Here is a 21,805-nt window from a genome sequence, read left to right as displayed (position 1 = left end):
ACGAATATATGGGATTCTAAAACTGGATAATAATACTCAACTGGCGGTCCACCTTGTGGAAAAAATAATTTAGAGAGAAGGCTGAAAAATAAACTCAAAAAACGCCGCTGTTTTCCAGCTCCCCTGATGAAGGGATAATATTCCCGAAATGCATTGGGATTTGATATTGATTTGATATAACACCAGTTTTGAATTCATTAAGTTCGTGTTCAAAGTAATTTTTGACTGGCTGTCAAAAAAATATATGAAGTTTAATCAATTGTTCGCAAAAAATTGAAAGCATGGATGTCCAGATAATCATGGAAAATTGAAGTGATTTATTTTCAAAATAAAAGAAATTTATAAACAGATCAAAGCATTAGAAAATGTGTGGTTTATTCTAGCAGATGGAGTTCTGCAAAAGGTAGTGCAAGAAGGGTCTAATGACCAGCGTCATCAGTTCAATAATTCTGGTTTGCACTAAGGCAGGGCCTGAGGGAGCCTCTTTATGTTCTCCACCCGGCTGTGCAGCACAGCTTGGGTTGGAGAAATGCTAAGTGCGCATGTCGGTTTGGACGTCCTAAGAAGGCTGGCCAAACCGACATGCGCACTTACCAGTGCCCATCACTCCTCCCAGAAGCTCCGGATGGGCCCACCCCAGCCTATGACTCGGATTGCCCTGGCTCAGTGAAACATAAAATGATATTAAAACTGTTTTACTATCATTTTATTTTTCACTTTTGCCTCTGTTGGCTATCAGCAGTGGGGTAACGCTGCTCCATCATAACAGAGGAGCCACACCTGTTTTCAAAGCCAGGCAGCCAGACTCCCCATACTTTCTGCTCAAGGCTGTCAGTTTATAAGCTAGGAGGCCAGCTAGGTTCTAACCTGTGGATCAAAGATTCCTGATTGCAAAGGAACAGAGAACTGTGTCTCAAAAACAGACTGATGCATTCCAGGGGAGACGTTAGTGTATGATACACAGATATTTATACTGAATCTTAGACATTACAAGAAGCCAGTATAATTTGCTACTTGCTGGAGCAATTTGGTCTTTTCTGAGGCCACTGAACAAACAACCTGCATCATTTTGAATACAATGGGGTTAGCAATGCTCACCCCTAGTGCTGCCTTTGTGTAGCATTGCTGTACAGTAGAGCTCAGGCAAACAACACATTCCTTTTGTCTGCTGTGAGATTTACCATAAGTCTTAGGCGAGCAAGCTGGAAGGTGTTTTTTAGACTGCCAATAGTTGCAGCTTCAAGTTTAGGCAGTTATTTTTTTTTTAACACAGAATGCAAGATTTTGGGCCTTGGACACCAGTGTGGGCATTATGATAAAAAACAGGGACGGGGTCAGAGAAAAGCGCATATTTCTCACTTTTATCAGAGTCCTAAAGATGATATGCTTTGATTTAGATTCCTTCAGATCGAATCTACTCTCGGACATACAAGATTCAGTGGCTTTGGGAGCAATAAGAAAACTTCACATAATCACGGCTCTTCTATTGAATCTTAACAAAGATCAGGGTGTTGTCATCTTGCCAGTGACAATGAAATGCATGCCATCGGATGACCTACATCAGAGGTAGCACGTAAATGATAAAGATACAAGGGGAAGTTGTGGGTGACTCCACATGTGATGTGAGACAAGGTAGATGCACAAGCTCTCCTTTTTACGGTATACTATCTCCCTCCAGGAAGAAACTAAGAAACTGAACAAGTTTTCCAAAATTTGGATATCCCTTCTACTGACCCATGACAGAGTAGCCCGTGGTGATCCTCATCAAAAGTGCTGGCAAGGCACTGGAGGAGCGGCAGGTCCACAATCCCTTTGCCACATCTGCGCAAGCTGAAATCTCATCTCTTCAAGGAACCATCCTCAGAAGATGTCCCCCAGGATGTTCCACATTGCCTAATGATTTAGAGTCCTACTGTCCAACCCTCCCACCCACCAGCCTGCATCTCCTATCACTACTCACTCTCCACATAAACTTCACCCCAGCACAATTTACATCTTTGTTGAGAACCCCGCCTGGACGCGCTCGTCCATTGCTAACACTACCACTGTAAAAACCTGTCCCCATTGTAAGTAGGGACTATAGCTATGTTTCTGTTACATACGTCACATACAGGTATTAATATCTTAATCTATGGAGGATGTTTTATCATCACAGCATGCCCCAAAAGCATCAGTGCACCGTACAGTGGAAGAAAACTACATAACGAAAGTAAATAGAAACATTTTCAATACAACACACCAATTTTAATCCATTAACAATCCCCTAGGTATAATTACACAGCTTTGAAGTTATGTGTGGTTACTAAAGACGTTGTGTGGAGTCGGAGCATATCAGGAATTCTTAAGTCTTTCTTGCAAGGTAAGTAGGGGGGCATTTGCCGAGCCAATAAATTATCAGGATGAGCCAAGTCACAGCTGAGCCGAAAGTGTGCCTTGGCTCTAAGAGCCCCTGTGCGAGGCGAACCTTGAAACTGTTTGGCATGTAAATCTTGCAACAAACATCATGTAAAAATATGATGAAGTCTCTTCTGAATTCAAAAAAGTGTATTTATTATACATACTGAAGTGCTTCACCTCAGTACATCAGACTATATCAAAGCATTTACAGATATTTATTAAAAATTATAGTTTTGCAGTTGAAGTTCAGTGTGGGGAAAGGAGGAAGGGAAGTCTTGAACTCCATTACACAAGGAGCACAGACTTAAGTAAACAAGCATTGGCAAAGCAAACAGGTTTCACCTATGCACAATCTACTGGCTTGGTCAATGTTTTCCAACATATTGCACAACAGCTGTGCAACATGACATACTAAAAACAACAAAAAGCCCTATGACGTAGCCAGCATTGATCGAGTCATAGTGCTTCTTTTTTCTATAAACCATGTTGCAGAGCTGCTAGACAACATGTAAACAACAAAATAGCAGAGGTATTTGGGGGAAGGGGATCAGAGAGAGGGAGAAGGGTGGTATGTGGATGCAAAGCAATTGAGGGCAGGATGGACGAAGGAGAGTTACTTTTGAAAATACACTCAATAAAAGTACATACCCAAAAGACAATAAGAGCAACTGCAGGAGCTTGCGGCCTGTGGAAGGACACTGGCCACAGGAAGCTATACTTGGTCCATGCTCTCTGGCATCGATGAAGACTCAAAGCCTAGGAGCAAGCAGGACGTGAAAAGGAGGTGCTGACCAATGGTAAGTAAACAAACAATAGTGATGCAGGACCCAACCAATGGTAAGTAAGGGCGGGCTCTAAGCCACTTTTAAGATTTTTTTTTTAAGGAACAATAACTTTTGTTGACAGCACATGTGCGTTTAGGCAAAACATAAACAGGTAGCAAAGTGGATTTCTTTAATACTGGCATCAATCACCAAAGATGTCACATATTCAATGAGGATGTACAGAATTTTGGGAACCATGTAGCCTATTTTGAAGTACCACCTGGCATTGATGGATATCCATTTGAAAGTGGCCCGGATTACAGTTAAATGATTGATGAGATGGGCATCAGTGCTCAGGTGGCTAGCAGCATGTAATGTAACACTCCTTTTACAGGTGCAAATCTGATTAGTTAAGTTTGGGTAGGACCCTTGTGTGAGAAGCAACTTAAAATTATCTCCAGGAGTGAGATTGTTTTCACTGTCATTTATTGATCCAAGAGAAAACTGGACATTATGGCCGTATTCTTTGCATGAAAACCGAATGTTAATTTTTCCATCCAGTACTAATACTGAAGAGTTTGTAATGTCAAGGATGTGAAACCGGTCCTAGGATGCTTGTTTCCGATCCAGGGAGGACCTGGCTTGGCAGTTCGGGCTGAACTGTTCCCATGAGGCACTGGGTCAAGACTGATTTGCATATGGCCAGGCCTAAACTGGATGGCATGCTGACCAAAAGAATGATGGATTTAACCCAGATCTCTTGACTGGGGGTGAATGTTTTGATTTGTTCTGCATTCCGTCCATCAATTGTGTGTCTAATGATGTTTGTTGGATCAGCGCCTAGAGTGGACAAAGTTCAATTATGCTCATGAACATTTTATCAAGAATCATGCCTCACCAACTGAATTTTAAATGGTGTTGAAGACATAACGTGTATCTGTAAACTGCACAATCGCCCGAATGTATCTCAGTCCGGACCAACAGTTGTTTATTGTTACCCGATACAATAGTAACCATTTTATCATCAGCATCTTGTTGATAAATGATACAAATGTTACAGAGACAGACTTTCACTCAGCAGTTGGACGTCAAGATTGAACACGAACATGCATATCCGAGTAGAATTCAAAAGACTCGACGAGAACCGCTAGATGAAGCCGTTTAAAACTGACTAGTGTATAACCAATTGATAAAGGTTTGTTTTTCCATAGGCTAAAACGTAGCGAACCGTTCTTTTCTATCTCGCCAATCTACTTACTGTACGTGTGGTACTCAAAAGAACTATTCTATATATATATTGAAGGCGATAAATGTCATAACACAACCGAATTACACATTACGCAAATGAGCAGACCATATGTTTATGAGGGGATGGAACAGGTGTATGCACCACAGCAGGGCCTTCGGGAGGCCGAGGCTCTCCTGTGACAGCGGTATAGAAAGGGTTTGGGGCAGGGTGGGGATATCCCCATGTTATGAATCCGCGCCGCACGCAGCCCGCCGCGGTGCTTGTAAAATGGAGGAAGCTGTTATCGGTGTGGAGTGCAGAGCCATGAATGCCCGCTCCCCGCCTCCCCTTGCCACACAGAGCCGAGGCCGCGCATCTCCAGATAACCAGCAGCAGCAGCGCGGGCGTCGGCGTCGGAGGGCACCCACGTTACTTTGACTGACAGCCGAACAAATGTTTCCTCTGTTCTGACGCCCCGGAGCCACAGACGTCACCGATTCGCACGGTCTTCCAACACGCTGATAGGCTACGATCCCTTGTAGAAGTGGGGAGGGGGCGGTATTGTCCCCACGTGGGGGCCTGATTGTAACTAGACTCCACCCTTTCCACACTTGGCCCGCGCGCTATTGGTGAGAAACAGTGAATACAGAACGGCAATTAACGTCCCGTCTGTTGCCATTGGACTGGTCGGGTGCAGAAGTGGGACGTTGGGAAAGGGAGGGTCCGGTGGTGGCACGCGGTGCCCCCTGGGGGCTGTAGTTCACTGTATACTGATGCTCAACAGCAAATCCTTTCAGGTGGACTACATCTCCCAAGAAGAGAGCGCAGCTGAGTTCCCTGGTTGTGTGGTGCTGTATCACAATGTGAATGAGTCTTCGCGCGGCTGAGGAGCTCCGGCACAGAGGCGGATCGGGAGCGGTGGTTGGGTCGGTCGCTCGGTGCAGTGGGAGTTGGCGTACCCCGGGCAGGACAAACAGCAAGGGTCGGAGCTGTCTAGTGTTCCTGGGTGGCAGCGCGAGCAGCACCGAACAAGAGGATCTTTTTTGTGTGTCGTTATTGTGTCCGCGCAGCTTTCCCGGAGCAGAGGGAACCGGATCACACTCCCCTGACTCCCTCCCGCCTGGCATGCGGGATCGATCCGCACGGGCACAGCTGCCACACACAGCACCCAGGGACCCCCACTCCGGCGGCGTGAATGATCCGAGACCTGAGCAAGATGTACCCCCAGTCCCGTCACCCGGTGAGTCCAGAAACCTTCTGCAGAGCCACAGACAAGAACCCCAGCTAAATTGAAGCCTTTCGCGTATTCTGCTTCATAGCCTACAAACTATATTCCTCCTCTGCTGAAAGACAACTGTCCTTCACGAACCCCCTTCCCCAGATCCGCTCAGACTAGAGCCACAGGATGGCATGACAGTTGTGACCCTTATAGCTCTCGACCCAGCTCACAGAGCCATGTCCGCGCGCTCCTCTTATGTGCCCACTTCCCCCTCTTCGTGTTATCCCCTCAGAGCCATGCTCTCACCCCTTTTAAACCCTCCCCACTCCTCCCCATCAGTTCTCTTTCTTCCAACAGTGTCAGAGCCTTGCCCTCGTCCCTTCTCTCAGGGCAGTGCCCTCTCTCAGACTTAAATGACATTTTCTCTAGGCGACCCCCACCGACCCCTGCCTTCCCTTCTCACCTCTGAGCCATGATGCCCTCTTCGCCCCTTTCTCTGAGACATGCCCTTTTTTTTCTCTCTGAGCCGTGTCAAATTGTGTTCCCCCTTTTAAGCCATGCCTCTTTTGCTCCCCCTTTTAAGCCATGCCTCTTTTGCTCCCCCTTTTAAGCCATGCCTCTTTTGCCCCCCTTTTAAGCCATGCCTCTTTTGCCCCCCTTTTAAGCCATGCCTCTTTTGCTCCCCCTTTTAAGCCATGCCTCTTTTGCTCCCCCTTTTGAGCCATGCCTCTTTTGCTCCCCCTTTTGAGCCATGCCTCTTTTGCTCCCCCTTTTGAGCCATGCCTCTTTTGCTCCCCCTTTTGAGCCATGCCCTCTTTTGAGCCATGCCCTCTTTTGCTCCCCCTTTTGAGCCATGCCCTCTTTTGCTCCCCCTTTTGAGCCATGCCTCTTTTGCGCCATGTCCCCTCAGTCCCCACTTACCTCACACATTCCCTCTTCGCTCCCTTCTGACCCTTTCACTCTCTTCATAGCCACACCGTATCCGAGTTTCTTCTCTAAAGTCATGCCCTCTTCTCCCCTTTCTCTCCTGTCAGGAGCTCTGACCCCCTCCTTGATATGTCTAACCCACTCTTCTCTCCCCTAGGCTCCCCACCAACCCGCCCAGCCCTTCAAGTTCACCATCTCGGAGTCTTGTGACCGCATCAAGGAGGAGTTTCAGTTCCTGCAGGCGCAGTACCACAGGTGAGGCCTGGTGACTCGGGCTGATCCGGCCTGTTTGCTCTGCTCTCGCTCTTTAATCTGCCATTGTTTTCCTTCCCTCGCCTTGTTTGTGTTTTCTTTACGAGGCGTTTGCGGCCTGCTGTTGCCGCCAGGCGGGCGGGGGCAGACGGTGTGTGTACTGAGGAAAGGAAGCCATGGGGCGGGGTGGTGATTACCCCGCAGGGTAGGCGGGGTGTCATTGACTGTGCTCAGTGCTCCTTTGGTTTCCTTTGTGTGTGAGAGGTGATGAGGACACGCTTGGTGACTTCCTATTACTGTGACAATGTGCACACCCACTCTCTTGTAAGGCCAGAGTGTAGTGCAATTATTGGCAGGGGTTGATGCAGAAGTATTTATTGCCAGAGCTTTGTTGCTCACTCAAATTATATGAATTTTGAGACGTCATTGATACCCAGTGGAAGGACAAAGTAAACAAGATACATACAGTATTTGGTTGCTTGTTATGCCGTCTATACATTCCTGGAAATCATTTTTTTTTTGTCTGGCCAGTGTCACGCTTTAAAAAAAATATATAACCCTTGGCTTTGGGTTCCTGATGTTACTTGCTGCTAGGGGGTAAATTACCCTTGCCTTCTGTTTCCCCGAACGTAGCGCATAGGCTCCTCCCCATAGAACCCACAGCCCCCTCCCACAGAGCATAGTGCTGCCTGACTCTTCTTCCCTCACAAGCGCTGTGCCCGCCCATGGCTCTTCTGCCTGACAGCGCTCGTTTGTCTCCTCCTGTTGCCCCTCATATCTAGTGACCTCCTCCCTGTCGCCATCGAGTGTGCTGGAGGACGGCTTGTGATCTCAGGTGAATGGAAATGGCGCCGTCTTACTATGTGGTGGTACTTGACCTCTCTCTTTAACGGCTTTGTTCACGGATGGCTCCTGGTTACACTTCCCTGACCCCTCACCACTGAAGTACACAGTGTGACCCCCAGGAAAGCCACACCCGGAAGCACAACCGTGCCTACCTTTGAAGGTGAAAGGTATAGAGAAACTCCCCCCAAAAGGAGCCTTTGTCCTCATGGGAATGAAGTGCATTTGAATAACCAGGACCGGTTAGATGTGGCTTCGGTTGTTTTTGACTGGTCCATGACTTTTTGAACATTTGCCCAGTAGAGTATCGACAAGTGTGCTGGACTTCATTGCGCATCCTGGAAACCAACTCTGCCACCCGCATGAACCGCACAAGGACCGAAGATCCACCTTTTCGCTCTTTGATCTGAGCCCTTATGTCCACTTACTCATCGAAGGAAGAGTCGCCACCATGTTACCCTTTCATCTGACTGGAACATCAACTCCCCCCCCCCCCCCCCCATCCCATCAGTGCTACCTGGTTGGCATTCAAATGGCTTTATATCAGTGGTTTAAGCTTCATGTATATAACAAAAGGGGGGAACCAGGACGGACAATATTTAAGCTTCATGCCCTTGCGTGTTGACTGCCTCTATTTAGGGGTCGTGCAGCCGTTTGTTGACAACCATGTCTGTGGATTTTACAATAAATATGTTTATTAAAGGTTTCTTCAAGAACATTTGTGAGTGATTTGGTGTGTAACAAGTGGATTAATGCATCTGCACTAGATGGACCAGTTTTCTTTGAGCTAACTTTTAGGTCTGTTAGGATGTTGGCTTTGGATGTTTTCCAGACCATATCTCGTGCTTCATCTTTGCAGTTGAAAGTCTGTTAACTGCATCTGTAACTTCTACTGCCTTGTGTTTTAACAGTTTAAAACTGGAGTGCGAGAAGCTGGCCAGCGAGAAGACTGAGATGCAGCGACACTATGTTATGGTAAGAAAACTGCCCTTCGACTGTGCTTGTTGCTCCCTGTAATGCTCTTAGTTGAGTCTTCTGCCTAAATGGCTGATTTATATAAGGGTGAGACTGGCCTTTTCAGAATCCAGTTAATCATCTTTTTATTTTTTTATTTTTAAGGTTGGATCAAAGATTCTGACTATTTTTCAAACATTCATTTATTATTGTTTAGTCTGATTGTGGGATAGTATAGTTTAACAACAAAAAGCACAAACGTTTAAAACAATAAAACAAACACATGGAACCTTTTCTGAAATAATATTTTACAAGAATCTGTTTATTTTGTCTTCTACAGTATTATGAGATGTCCTACGGCTTGAATATAGAGATGCACAAACAGGTAAGAATATTTTCAAGTACTTCTTTTGTTGTCGATTCTTTATTTATTTAAACCATCCGCTCTTTACTGTATTTCTTTTGTGCTTTGTGTACCTGCATTCTCACAAGTGAGCAGTTTTTTGTAGAACAGACCTCATGATTGAAAGACCCTTGTTGACTTTGCAGCATGCTTTCAGTGCCCACTTGTTATGAAAGTGTTCACATCTATTCCTGCCATTTCAGCCCACTCACTCTTCCTAAAGAAGACTGCAGACTAACAAAAAAAGTCCACATGAAAGTAAATGAATTGTGTGCCCGGTAGTATTGTGATATAAAATATTGTGTTTTGTGGAGCAGTGGGAACATGGCATTCCTTTCCCTAGCTTGTTGTTTCTGAACACTTCTCAAGGGCGACATAAAACTCTTTGATGTTAAACACTAGCGAGGGAAGAAGGTGGACTTGCAGGAGGGATGTTTTTTGTTGTAAAACTTTAAATGCATGCTGGTAGATTATATTCGGAATTTCAAAAACAAACCACGGTTCTTTGTTGACTTTTTAAGTTCTTTGAAGTGTTGCTTGATGGGAGTTGTCAATTAGATGAGTAAATGAGCAGGTGGCTGTGACTTACATTTGCAAATCTGTAGATTGTTTCTACCAGTTTTCATCAGGGCTGTGTCTCAATTAAAGTTGCCAGTCACTAGTATTGTATATTCTTTTTCTTCATGCATTTCGAGTTGCATTTTAAAGCAATCATGTTTTATGTTAGGTCTAACATCACATTATTTTTTTGGCTACCTTGCATTTGTAGTATTTTATTTTTAACATCGAGCTGTGTTGCTATAATGTAAAAAAGAAAGAATATTGTTTTTGTTCAGTGTGAAAACAGACATGTATAGTGAATGCCTTCTAGTGTACCAGTGGTGTTTTCCGAATTGACTTTTTAACCCAAACATTAGCAAAATGAAATATTATCTCATATAGAAACCAATGAGCCATTAACTTGGATTTTGTTTTCAAGAGCTTTGATTGGCAACCAGGGAATTTAGCCTGCGCTTTTGGTGCAAATGGGTTTTTGATTAGAATATTTCTGTTCAAATCCTTCATGCAGTTATACTGATGGCAGCATTCCTACTAATGGGAAGTGCCTAATTATGATGAGATTGCTGGATTAAGGAGAATCATAGTTAATTAGAATATCAGTTTCCATTACTTTCAATTTTGCTCAAATTTGTAATGTAAATAAGTTTCTCATGTTAACAACAAATAAATGTTGATGGACATCATCAATTCACGGCGGCCCAAACAAAATGAAGGCCTAGTTTTACACAGCTGTTGGTATTAGTATTTTGTTTGAGTTTGTCATCCGCACATGGAAATGAGAAGGGCTTGATGGGTCTGTGTCCAGTGCTGTTTTGCACTTGTCTTCGGTCAAGGTGTAGTCCCTTTTCAAAGTCTAGTATGCGATTGACATCCTATAATAGTGTGCATTCGTTTTGGTTGTCTTTTCGTGGTGAGGTAACCAGGCTTCACAGTTTGCTCCCTCTGCCTCTCCAATAATAGCGATTTATCTAGTGCACCGATCTAGTGTTCTACCACAGGTGGTCACCTACAGACCCAGAAAGCCTGGCATCACCACTTGGAGATTGGCTGCCCTGTATGCAGCCTGCTTGTGGCAGTGCAGTCCGTTCCTCTGATCATTACGCCTTCCTCCCCCCGGAGCACAGAAGCATGTCTATCTGTCTTCATTTGCTTGTGCAGGCAGCCAGCCTCGGTCCCTTCTAGCTTCCCTTTCCAGATGCTTCCCCCAAGATGCCCTTGTAGTAAGCCCTAGGGCTGGGAGAGAGGACGCTCTTGCATTCTGCATGGGGCTAGGCTGAAAATGGTGTGGGGCAAATTTGTGTACGGTCGCAGCTACCTCAAGAGCTGGATGTTCCCCCGCTTAGAGTGGTCCTGCTCACCGTGCCCCTTTTCTTAGCTGTTCTATACCACTCCGCATACATTTTGTTGTGTTTTTCTTTGGATCAGAGCATGTAGACTATGATTACGCCTGGGATCTGTGATTTGCCGAGCATACAAAGGGATAAGTGCAAAGCCGACATTCTTCCGTGGGTTTTCAGGCATCAAATATTTGGGTGCCTGATCCGATTCCCTCCCGCTCCATGTGTAGATGCTTCTAATCAGTCATCCCTTGCTGATTTTGATAGAGGACTGTTAAAATGAAACCTTCAGGGAATTTTTCATTCTGAAAGGAACGCTAATGTAATTAGTACCAATTAAAGCACATTTGGTAAATTGGATTTCGTCTTAATTAAGCTTGCATAATGTTGCCAATTTTTTACAATTATGTTTGAGAACATAATTAATTTAAATTTTAGTAACCGAGTAAATAGCATTAGGATGTTTTATATAACTATTTATTTTTCTCAACTGGTTTTGGTTTCTGAAGAACTCTGTGCTGCTGTCTAGTGGGCTTGCAGTGTTGAGAATTGACGTAGACGGAGCCGAGGTTTATGAATAATGACTTGAGGTGTTTGGTTTTGGGCTGCGCTGCGTTGGCGTTTTCATTATTGGACTGTGTGACGTTTTGGTGCGCAGACTAAAATCATGACTGTAAATAGGATTTGTGCTGATGCTATTGATGGAATGAAAGGTATAAACTGAATCCGTCTTTTGATGGAAAATAAAAGAATGGTGCATGTGAACGAGGGTTGCCTGCTGGTGACCTTATCCACATGCACTCACCATCCCATTATCTTGCAGTGGTCCATCCAATAAATGCTGCCCATAGCCACGTGTGTGCCTTAGGTTGCTTATTTTTATGTTTTTAATCGCATATGAATGCTTTGTCACGGGGAAGAGCTCCTCCTGACAATTAAGATCACAGACAGCGACACGCTATATGCAATTATTAATGCAATCGAGTGCAGTTTCAGTGTTGGACCTCCTCATCTGGCCCAACTGGATCCTGAACCCCCGCGTACTCGCGAATAGTAAACGTGATACTATACTGTGCACCGAAGAGTCCGCTAGCTACAAGAAGGAGCAATGGAAGCAGGCATTGGTTTGAACACTTTGATGCCGTGACCTTGTTTGCTGGCCTACAGGTTTTTTCACTAAAGCTGTATGTTTTGTATACAGTGAACCTCGTGTGTCTGTTGGTTCTTTGTGTTTTGGCAAAGCCTGGACCTGTTTGATGGTGTGTGTGCAATCCCTGTAATCTTCTTGCTTAAAAAAAGGGAATGCAGCCTCCTCAGTGATGTAAATTTTACTGCTGGACTTGGGCAACAAGCCCTTGTGAGTGCTGCTGAAATATTAATTGAATAGAAATGAGAGGGCTTGGCTCGCTGATGGGCCAGCCGTGGCTGCAGCAGTCGATGGTGAATGATGATAAATGGCATTAGGAACCTTTTAGCAAACTGTAATAACTCCGAGGAGGGAGGCCGTATGGATCCGCATTATATCTGATCCCCCTCCAGCACCAAGTGGATTGCCAATACTGCTTGTTTAGCATTTTCTAAGGGCAATAGGATATTGATTTCTGCCGTGCAAGGAACAGCTCTATTTTCACCGCGCGGCAGAGTATTGCAGGTCGTTAAGAAGAAATTGACTTGAAGAGGCCTGGCTGCTGCCCATCATGGAGCGAATAAAGCAAAGCTGCTGGAGCATGGTGGAGCGCCGGGATGGGGCCCTCAGCAATTTGTTGCTATTAATTTACCATGCTAGACAGCAAATCAATGGGCGTCTACTTCATCTGCTGCAGAAAATGCTGTCCAGGGCAGATAAAAGGCCCTGCGTGGCTCGGGTGGCCCAGCGGATTGGCCAGGCCGGGCCCGGAGTTAATGTGTAAATAAGTGAAATCAAGGCCACTGCTGCAGAGGAAGCGGTTTTTAATTAGGTTGGGTCTTTTTAGCGAGCTATTTTAGAGAGAAGCGGAAGTGCGGTGGGGCTTTGGGAAAGATTTATTGCAGACAAGAAGTAATGCATGACATCCTCACCTAGCGCTCCCTGCCCTCCCGCCGCCTCCCCCCCCCCCAAACTCCCAGCATGCATCTCCCTGCACATGGGAGACAGCTGTTCCATGCTGGCTTGTGGGTTTTTGTATCTGTGTCATGGCTGAAGCTGTGTCCCTGCTTACGTTTTATTGAGTTGTGTTTTAGAATGGTTTGATTAACTGTGCTGATGCTTGTGCTGTTGGGGGGGGGGTTATGTTGGATTTGTGTATGGGATCTGCCTATATTTTAGTATAAAAAGTAAAGGTTTCCCCTATTGTTAAACTAGGCGGATTGGATTTCCATTTCGAACTAGATTGCTGATGGGAGTGATGAGAATTGAGTTTTTTTTTGTTGAAAGCAATTGGGTAGGGTTGCGCAGATCTGGCGGTTGTGCATCCTAGTGCATCAGCGCCTCCATTTGATTTTTCCTTTGTGTTTAAGAAACCCAAGCCCATTGGCTGCTTCCACAAGCAAGCATTCAAAGGATACACACTCTTGCAGAATAGCTTGCTTGAAGGTGTAATGGTGGTGAGTGGGTTGCGTCTCGTCTTCGCTTACTGTTGCTAATAGGTTAGAAAAGAAGCCGCCATTCCAGTAGAGGATACACAAAGGTCAACTTGAGGACCCCAAATAAAGGCATTAATGGTTCATCTCAGAACTGTGAAAGCATGGAGAGTTGGGACGAGCAGAACAGTTGTCGTCGTCTGTGCTAAACATGCCCATGTCGAAAGCATGGCCTTGAACTGGCGCCATTTAAATTTGTGGTAGTTGGAAGATTACATGTTCGACCCCCCCCCCCCCCCTTCCCCCCTGCAAGACAGCGTCAACAGACTTCCAAATGTCAATAAATAATCGTCTTAGAAACGGTTAAGTTGGGTATGACATGCTGTTTTAAAAAAAATAAATTAGTTTTCACAGGGTATATCTGTCTTCTCCCTCCAGTCTTCTCTTTCACATATTTTTTTTAAGCACTTTATTGGAGTTTGACCAGTCCCAAGTCAAACATGTTTTGAGGGGGCAGCTGTCAAGTGTGCAGCTTGACCACTACCTCATAAATCTCAACTTATTTTTTACATTACCCGTGCTAGTACATAGTTTCTCATTCAAAATAGTGCTTTTGTAAATGTTTTAGTATTTGTGTTATTAGTTAAATGGAAAGGAGCAATTAAAAGTATGCAAAAACGTACACATGGAACACTTGAAAACCACCCCCTAATTCGGATTCTAGATTGCAATGGGGCACCAGCTCTATCTGGTATCCCAAGCAAGCTCTCTCTTTTCCAAATATCTGAAATGAATCGGGATTCTGCACGTGCTGATTTAAAAAAAAAAAAAAGGTTTTTGTGTCTCACTGTAAGCAAGATACAAGGGAAAGAAAGTGTACAAACCCGTTCTCTGACACCTGAGAACCTTTACAGGTGGCCATTTTATACAAGTTCCAAGAAACACATTTCTAGCTCTTGGCTGAAGCTATTCAATGCAAGTGTTAATGTTTACTTTTCTGCTTCCCTCGTTCCCCTTTTTTGTGCCAAGAGATGTTGCCTGTTTCCTGCACGAAACTAGACAGTAAATATCGACTTAGAGATCCAGCAAGATACTAGATTGTCCACGAAAATCGTCAGCCTTTTTCATTCTTTTTCTTTTTGTTTCCTGTTTGGGGTGAAAACTGTGGTTGGTTGATTTTTTGTAACAAAAGCCCATTAGCTATGTTAACGGAATTTCAAGTTTATTGCTCTAAATGTTGAAATGAAAGTGAGTGTGGCTGGTAGGAGACTATCGACTTTGAAATTCCTTGTGATTTGTAGCCACGCTGTTGGCGTGAAGCACTCCATGATATTTTCTGTAAGCGGTGTGGCCTTGACGTGATTGGCAACAAGCCCGTAGGCTCTTGAGTGCTTGTTTCTTTTGGAAGGTGATGACATGGCTAAGTTATCACTCTTAACTCCCCAAACCTGGGTGTTGGTGACAGAGTGTTTCCTGATGACCAGAGACACCAAGTCTTGCTTCTGCTCCCTTCACGGGACCCCCTCCCCTCCTTAACCAATCACAGGCTTTTCTGCGGCATTAATCAGTGTGACCGTCTTCCAGAGCCACATACCCCTAAGCCGCGCTTTTGCTGTCTTTGTGAAAACAAGACCTTTTATTTTGTCTTCAAGGAAGGGAGAGCCCACCACAGAAGTGCTGTTTCACATAAGCTCTGTAACCCGATCCGCCTTAGTCTTACGCACTTGCGGTTTCCATGAGCCGTGATTTCTGGCTTAGCGGTGGAGTATAGGATTATAGTAAACCATACTATAAGTGTGCATCAGGCTACAAAGTAGTGTTGAGGAGGTCAGACAATCTTAAGTGCATGGTAGGAAAATAACTAGGAGTCCAGGGTGAGATTACATCCATAATTCCCTGTTTTTCAGACCGGCAACAGTTTGTTATTATCAAAAATATGCACATCTAGCGAGAGGGAAAATAACTATGTGGGAAAGGCGAGCAGAAAAGACAAGTATGCTGTTTATGAAGAGCAGCTCTCACACAGACTGCCACACGGCCTTCGAGTGTGTCATTATGAACCTCGCCTTCATGATATGTTGCAGTGGAAGCATTGGGTCTTGTGTTAGAGAGACGTGTAGGGTTTTCTTTTGGGAGCTATGCGCTGTAAGACTGGCTTCCCACATTAAAAAAGCGTGTTTGTGTGTGTTGTCCACTGCATTTTTGGGTGCACCTACAATCTTCTCTTGATCATATTTAATATCCAGTAAGCAATTTGTACCTCTGGGGACCAGGGCATAATTTTCATAATCTGATGCTGCTCAAGAGTGAGCAAGAGAAATATAGGAAAATGCTGACAATGGGAAAGCGGGGGATCAAAACATGCGTGAGAGTGAGAAAGAAAGACAGTAGGTATATGGTGGTGGAGGAGGAGGCCTACGGTAGAATTTGGAGTATGCAGCCTGAGTATTTGGCAACCTCCACATTCAATTCATCAGCGGACTCTTGGGACTCGGCCATTAAAAAAAAATACATATATATATAATATAAATATATATAAATGTAGCTCCTATTATCTGATTTTCTTCCGAGCTCATGCGCTTTTGGGATGTGAAGATAAATGTCCTTTTCCTCTTTCTTGAATTGTTTCCTCATTGTTTTTATTCCACATGTTCTGCGGTGAATGCCTGCATTTGGAACACTTGCATTAGCAAAGGCAGCAATGAATGTGTAGCCTTAAGTTATGCCAACCAACTATTTACTTTGTCTGCAGTTGGCTGGTTCCCACCTTGGTTTTAGCTGTAGATTGAACACACCTGTTTTGTGGACTTCCAGAGAATACATGAAGGCCATGTAAGAGCTCTGACAATAGTAGTCCCTAATTAATAGGCTTTATAATGTCCTTTTGTGAAGAGCGGAGTGAAATGTGTCATGGTTGAGAAGTTTGGGACAATATATCATAGCGTGAGATCCTTTCTGTTCCAGGCCCTGGTGACCTGCATATCATTCACTGCATGTCGACTGAATTACTTGTTGCAGGGGGTTGGGTTGGTGCAGGCAGATTAGGCACAGTTTTAACCAGAGAATTTTCCATTGTGAGGATTATTGACTTTGGTGGTTTTTACTGTAGTTGTGCTGGTGTGTTCTGTGAGTCGCTGCATTAACCTGTTGGTGACAATGAACACTTGGTTGGTTACTGGAGTCATAGATCTGCGTGTAACCTGTGACTCGCAGCTTCAGATTCTGATGATGACCGAAGGAATACAGTTTGTGGCATGCGGTCTCAATGGTAGCCGGGGGAAAAAAATCTAATCATTTTCTCAGCTAAAACTAATAACTATCCATATAATCCCTGAAAAAAGGAAATCAACCTTTTTGGTATAAACGGACGCGCGCTGATTTCCCTGAGCTTGGTCTTCTACACCGCAAGGGGGCGAGCAAGCTGAACGAACCAGCTTTCAGGTATTCCGGAGAGGAGTTTGGAAATGAAGCTGGTTCGACTCAGATGGTTAATACATCCATAAGATATCATCTCGTGATGAGATGTGACCGCATTTTTTTCATTTTATAATAATTAGGAGAGATGCTTCATGTGAACTCCAATATGGCTGCTGCCTGTTTTCTTAAACAACATTAAAACAAATACTTGAGCCATTGAATGTCTTATAAACTGGACAAAGCGAAGGATTTTCACTAAGATACAAATAACCAGTGTTAACGCGATGCAGATAACGTTTTGTACAGGTAAATATTCTAAGCTCTCTGGTTACACTTCGGTCTATAATGTGTCTACAGTACCTGCACCAGTAGTGTGCTTGCTGTTACTGTTTGCACACTCATTAACCTGAACATCTATCACAAGAGAACTTGGGTGTATGAATCAAGACCACCCCTAGTGTATGCCAGTTTGTGAAATAATTGAAGGCATAGCTCTTTAAAGTACAATCTCCGCTGCATTTTGGCTTGGTTTGTGCTATAGAAATAACCATACGTACTTACATATATACTAGCTTGGGGTAACGCAGGTTGATTTTTTTTTTTTTTTTAATTATTATTTTTTTTTTAATATGATCTGCTCACATTGTATAATTTTTCATTTTCTTTTTGTGGCAATGCACGTTAACATGTCAAAATGGCAAAAAATAATAATGTTGCATGCTTAGGCATTCCTTGCTGCAGTAGTTAGTAATTTGGTCCTATGCTGCTGCATTAACTCGAATGGCAGATTAAATGTGTGTTGATCATGTAGTGGATGAATTTGAGGGGAAAGTTGCAGGTGATATGAATGGGTTATTTTTTCTAGATCCCTGAACCCCCGCCTCCCCACCCCCTCCCACCTACCAGTCTCCTAACTAGGCCGAAGTGACCCAAAAACTCTGCCGTGCTATGCGGAGTTCCACAAGCGAGCGGAGTGCGTTAGGTCACGCCATTCACGTTGATTTTTAGCTCAGGGTGTTTGTCCCACGCTGGGAAATGAGCACGTCCATCACCATGCGCAGTGCAAGAGGACACTGCTTCTTTCTGCCTCTCGAATAGATGTTCTACTCGAGCAGCAGCTTCCTCATGCAAACGGATGATTTCTCAATGTGAGTGGTCGCAACCATTTACATTGAGATCTCTCTGGGAGGTGGCCCAGTGTTGGATTTTTCACGCTCGCTAACTTAACGCTGTCAAGCGAGAGCGAGGAAAAACCTCCGCTCTGCTTTACGTAGCTGAGTTTTTTGGAACTCCGCGTGCTCAGAGGAGCTCAGAGGAGCACGGAAAACTCCACTAACCGCGAAGTTCAGCGCCCAGGCCTACTCTTAACCTACCACAACAGTTTATATTTGTAAAATGACTGCTCTTGTAGGGTAGACCTTCAACATGTCTGTCATACAGTTACTAAAAAAGAATCACCATACATAGCGCATGCCTTGAAATATAATATTAGTAGCCTCAAATCATTGGTAATTCATGTCACAATGGCAAACCTAGCTTTGTTCAGTTTCACAATCTTCAGTGAAATCCGTGACTGTTGGTGGCATCTAGATTTGGGCACGTGATCAGTAACCAGATATCTGCTGAAGGTGCTGGAACACACGGAGTGATTTACTAGTTTAAAATAGTATAGAAAGGACAGGATTTGGTAGAAAAATGTGCAATGTGCATAGTTTTCAAAACATGTTAATTTATAAACCCTTCTCTTTTACTTGAATTACTGCCATAATGAATTTAGCTTCCATATTTACCAAGTTCCTGCATCACTTTTACGCCTACAGTTGATAACGATGTTCTTTAAAGAAAAAATGAACTTTAACCAAAGGAATATAGCAGAGTTAGTTGTGTTTATGTAACTAAGTATTCAGCAATATGCATATGTAAACTATTTTTACAACAAAACTAACAGTTCACACTCTAATGTTTGCTACTTCTGATTAGTCAGCTAAACCTAAATTAACATTCAAACTGGAAAGAAGGCAGCAATCCTGTCTCATCGTGGAAAAACGTAGACGCACCAACATTTCAACTTGGAAGGAGGTGGCTGATAGCTGTGGTGGAAGAGAAAGCTTAATATAGCGCCAACATGTTGAACATTTTGTCATACTGTATTTCTTAACTCTTACGCAATCTAGTCCTGCCTATTTCCGATGGCTTCTCTGCCTCTCAAGATGCTATCGGCTGTTCTGGGAGGTAGGCGAGGAAACCGTACATGGGGCCTTATTTATATTTTGACAGAGCTAGACACCTGCCAAACGTAACAGATGTCCTGTCTGCCATATTTACAGTGTCGGTGTCATCAATTCACACTTAATATGCCAGGCTGGACGATCTGACACTTTCTGGCAGATGCCAAGGTCCGCCCAACTCTAAGGCCTATTATAATATTTGGCCCTGTGAAAAAAAAAACAAAGGCATGTTGGTATATCTCGAATTCTGATCCTGTTTAGCAGTCTGGTCTGTAATCGAACCTGTGCTGTTCCAGTATTTGATTTGGACCAGCCACCATTGCCATACTGCATGCAATGCAGCTGCGCTTCGATTCGGCGTAGCTTACCCTGCAAGCAGTTTGCTCTCGATTTCCTGTTTAGCCGCACTGGATTGACTGGAAGGTGAGAGAAAGCGATGAAGGACAAGGAATCTTGTGCATGCTTGGGCACTTGGAATGCAAATGCTGTTTAGGTGTGAGCCATAATACAGTGGGCCTAGGTGGGCCCAGCTTACAAGTGTTTCAGGAGCAGAGCGCAACATGCACTGCTTTATATGGTGTAGAGGCAACCCACAGACGCGGCTTGGCAATCTAGTTCTACTCCCTGCTACTCAACGATGGAATGTACTGTGTTACAGGGTTGCCCTCTGACTGATGGTGACAACCATTCCCAGTGACTTAACTGTTCAAGGGATGCAGGCAGCTGCTGGGTTCAACTCAGCCCAAGTGCTGCTGGCAATTTTCAGAAAGAAAAACTATCCAAGATTCAGGCTGATTACAAAAACTACTAGGTGCTCTGTGCTTGAGCTTCAGATTATTTGTTGTTTTATACGTTGATGACTCCTTTCTACCTTGATCAGCCGCAGACCTCCCGGGGTCAGTTCCGTGTTCAAGTCCTCAAGTTGCCTTTGATCCTTCCTTCTAGACTCTTCCTTTTCAACCCCTCCGATTGCTTCCCACTTGGCACCGGCCTCTTGCAGAGAATAAGTCTGTGTGGGCACCATATCCGCCCTATAATCTGTAGCTGTGGTGTATCTTACTAGCAGTAGTATCATATGAGCTTAAGGCATGTGTCTTGGTTACTGTAGATCAGTCTAAAAACTTAATTTTCTTTAAAAAATGATATGTATTATTTATTGGCAGCACTTAAATGGACAACTTAAAAGTATCCCACGTTTCAATGGTCATACTTTTTTCAAAGGCATAAAACAGACATTGGATAAACTTTGCAGCATTCAGAGGTAGCTAAGAGAGTATTCAAAACCACTTAAGTGAGGTGAACCCAACATGCCATTTATGTCTTGGAGACAAATCTCAGATGAGCTGTTATGTTTGGAAGTAGCATCCTTTTTTCAGTTACTCTCACCCAGTAGGATCCTAATCAATCAAATACAAAATTGAAATAGAACAGTTAAAATGTTGCAGAGGTTACCATTCCCTCCAAGGCGTAGTTTTTAAAAACCCTGACAGCAGCCAAGAAGGCAAAGCAAACTTGTAAATAAGGTTGTATGGCCACCCTTTCTGCATCACTAAGGTCCTGCTATCACCCTACAGTTAAAGCGCGTGCCTTCTTTGAGCACCACCGAATTTGGTGTAATTGGCATACTAACGAAGCTCTGCGTTTCATTATCTGAATGCTGCCCTACTTCCATATTGGAATTTCTACTATATTTGAGGGTCTGTGGGCCGTTGTCTGTCAAGAGGGTTTGTTTGAATGGAATTGCCAACATAAAAATGTGAGGCACTTGAGCGTGCACTTCTGTGTACTGTGTAGGCGCCTTGTGGCAGCATGGCATTGTTTTTTTGTGACGTTTAATAATATAAGGGGGGCATGAAGCACTTTGCTGATTACTGTTTCATTTAGTGCCATTGGTGAAGAGGCCCCTTGCACGTCTCCACGTGTTGTGGGCAAAGGGATCACCTATGGAGAGGCATACCTACTACCACTGATGTAAAAAGCTTCTGAAGACTTGGGCTGCACCGTCCTCCTTAAAAAGAATGGTTTGTGTGTGTGTTCCACTACTTTTGTTGAAGTTACGCAATTGTTCAGGTTTTCCCCCCCCAAATCGTGACCTTTTTACTAGCTCATCTGCTCTTAGTTGGATTTAGCTGTTTCAGTCCTTTATTTTCAGGTGAATGTGTAATACTCCTTGGAGCTAGATTGTCATTGCTACCCTCTTCAAATACGAGGTGGAGAAGTTGCCTTGTGTGCCTATTTATTGCTTTCCAAAATATTTTTGAATATTTGTGCACACCAGTGCAGAGATTTTTGTCCTTCCGTTTTTGGATAATTCTGCTATACAGGTCTCATTCTTGAAATTATGTTTACATTTTGTTAAATGCTTACTCCGGATACCTAGTGCTAACGCTAGTTAATCTCGGTAGCTTGTCCTAAGCACATTAAGTGCTGCGGTTTCTTTGCATACTGTCAGAGTAAACACGATCACTCCAGCGTGGCTGCGCAGAAGAAAGTCCTTAATTACTAGGAGTAGGCTTTCAGCGATCTGCTAGTAAAACACGTTAAAGTGATTTAAGATTTTAAATACATTTCGGCCATATCTGCTGTGCTACTTAAAAGAACCCTACGAAAAACAATATAACTTGGACGAAGCAGTGTGTAAATACAAAGGTTTGGGCAGGAGGCGTGCCAGCTACATCAAAATGTTTGATCGCAGTTCAAAGGGATTTTTGGAATC

General features: G+C 44.0%; 1 protein-coding gene across 4 annotated transcripts in view; it reads left to right on the top strand.

Moving 5' to 3' along the window:
• The first annotated feature begins 5,215 nt into the window (after window positions 1-5,215).
• LOC144818434 (transducin-like enhancer protein 4) overlaps window positions 5,216-21,805 on the top strand; it is a 283,390-nt gene continuing 266,800 nt past the window's right edge. For 3 of the 4 annotated variants that reach the window (XM_078675852.1, XM_078675851.1, XM_078675850.1), the window contains exons 1-4: window positions 5,217-5,629; window positions 6,693-6,790; window positions 8,542-8,605; window positions 8,925-8,969. In XM_078675852.1, coding sequence (XP_078531978.1) covers window positions 5,585-5,629; window positions 6,693-6,790; window positions 8,542-8,605; window positions 8,925-8,969 — 252 coding nt within the window. In that variant the 5' untranslated portion in view covers window positions 5,217-5,584. Of the gene's footprint in view, window positions 5,630-6,692; window positions 6,791-8,541; window positions 8,606-8,924; window positions 8,970-21,805 lie in introns of all 4 variants that reach the window. The other variant, XM_078675849.1, reaches the window with a different exon arrangement.

This window comes from Lissotriton helveticus, chromosome 2_1 (assembly GCF_964261635.1).
Source record: "Lissotriton helveticus chromosome 2_1, aLisHel1.1, whole genome shotgun sequence".
Lineage (NCBI taxonomy): Eukaryota > Metazoa > Chordata > Amphibia > Caudata > Salamandridae > Lissotriton > Lissotriton helveticus.
Note: the sequence above shows the minus strand (reverse complement) of the source record. Positions and strands in the feature narration are given on the sequence as shown.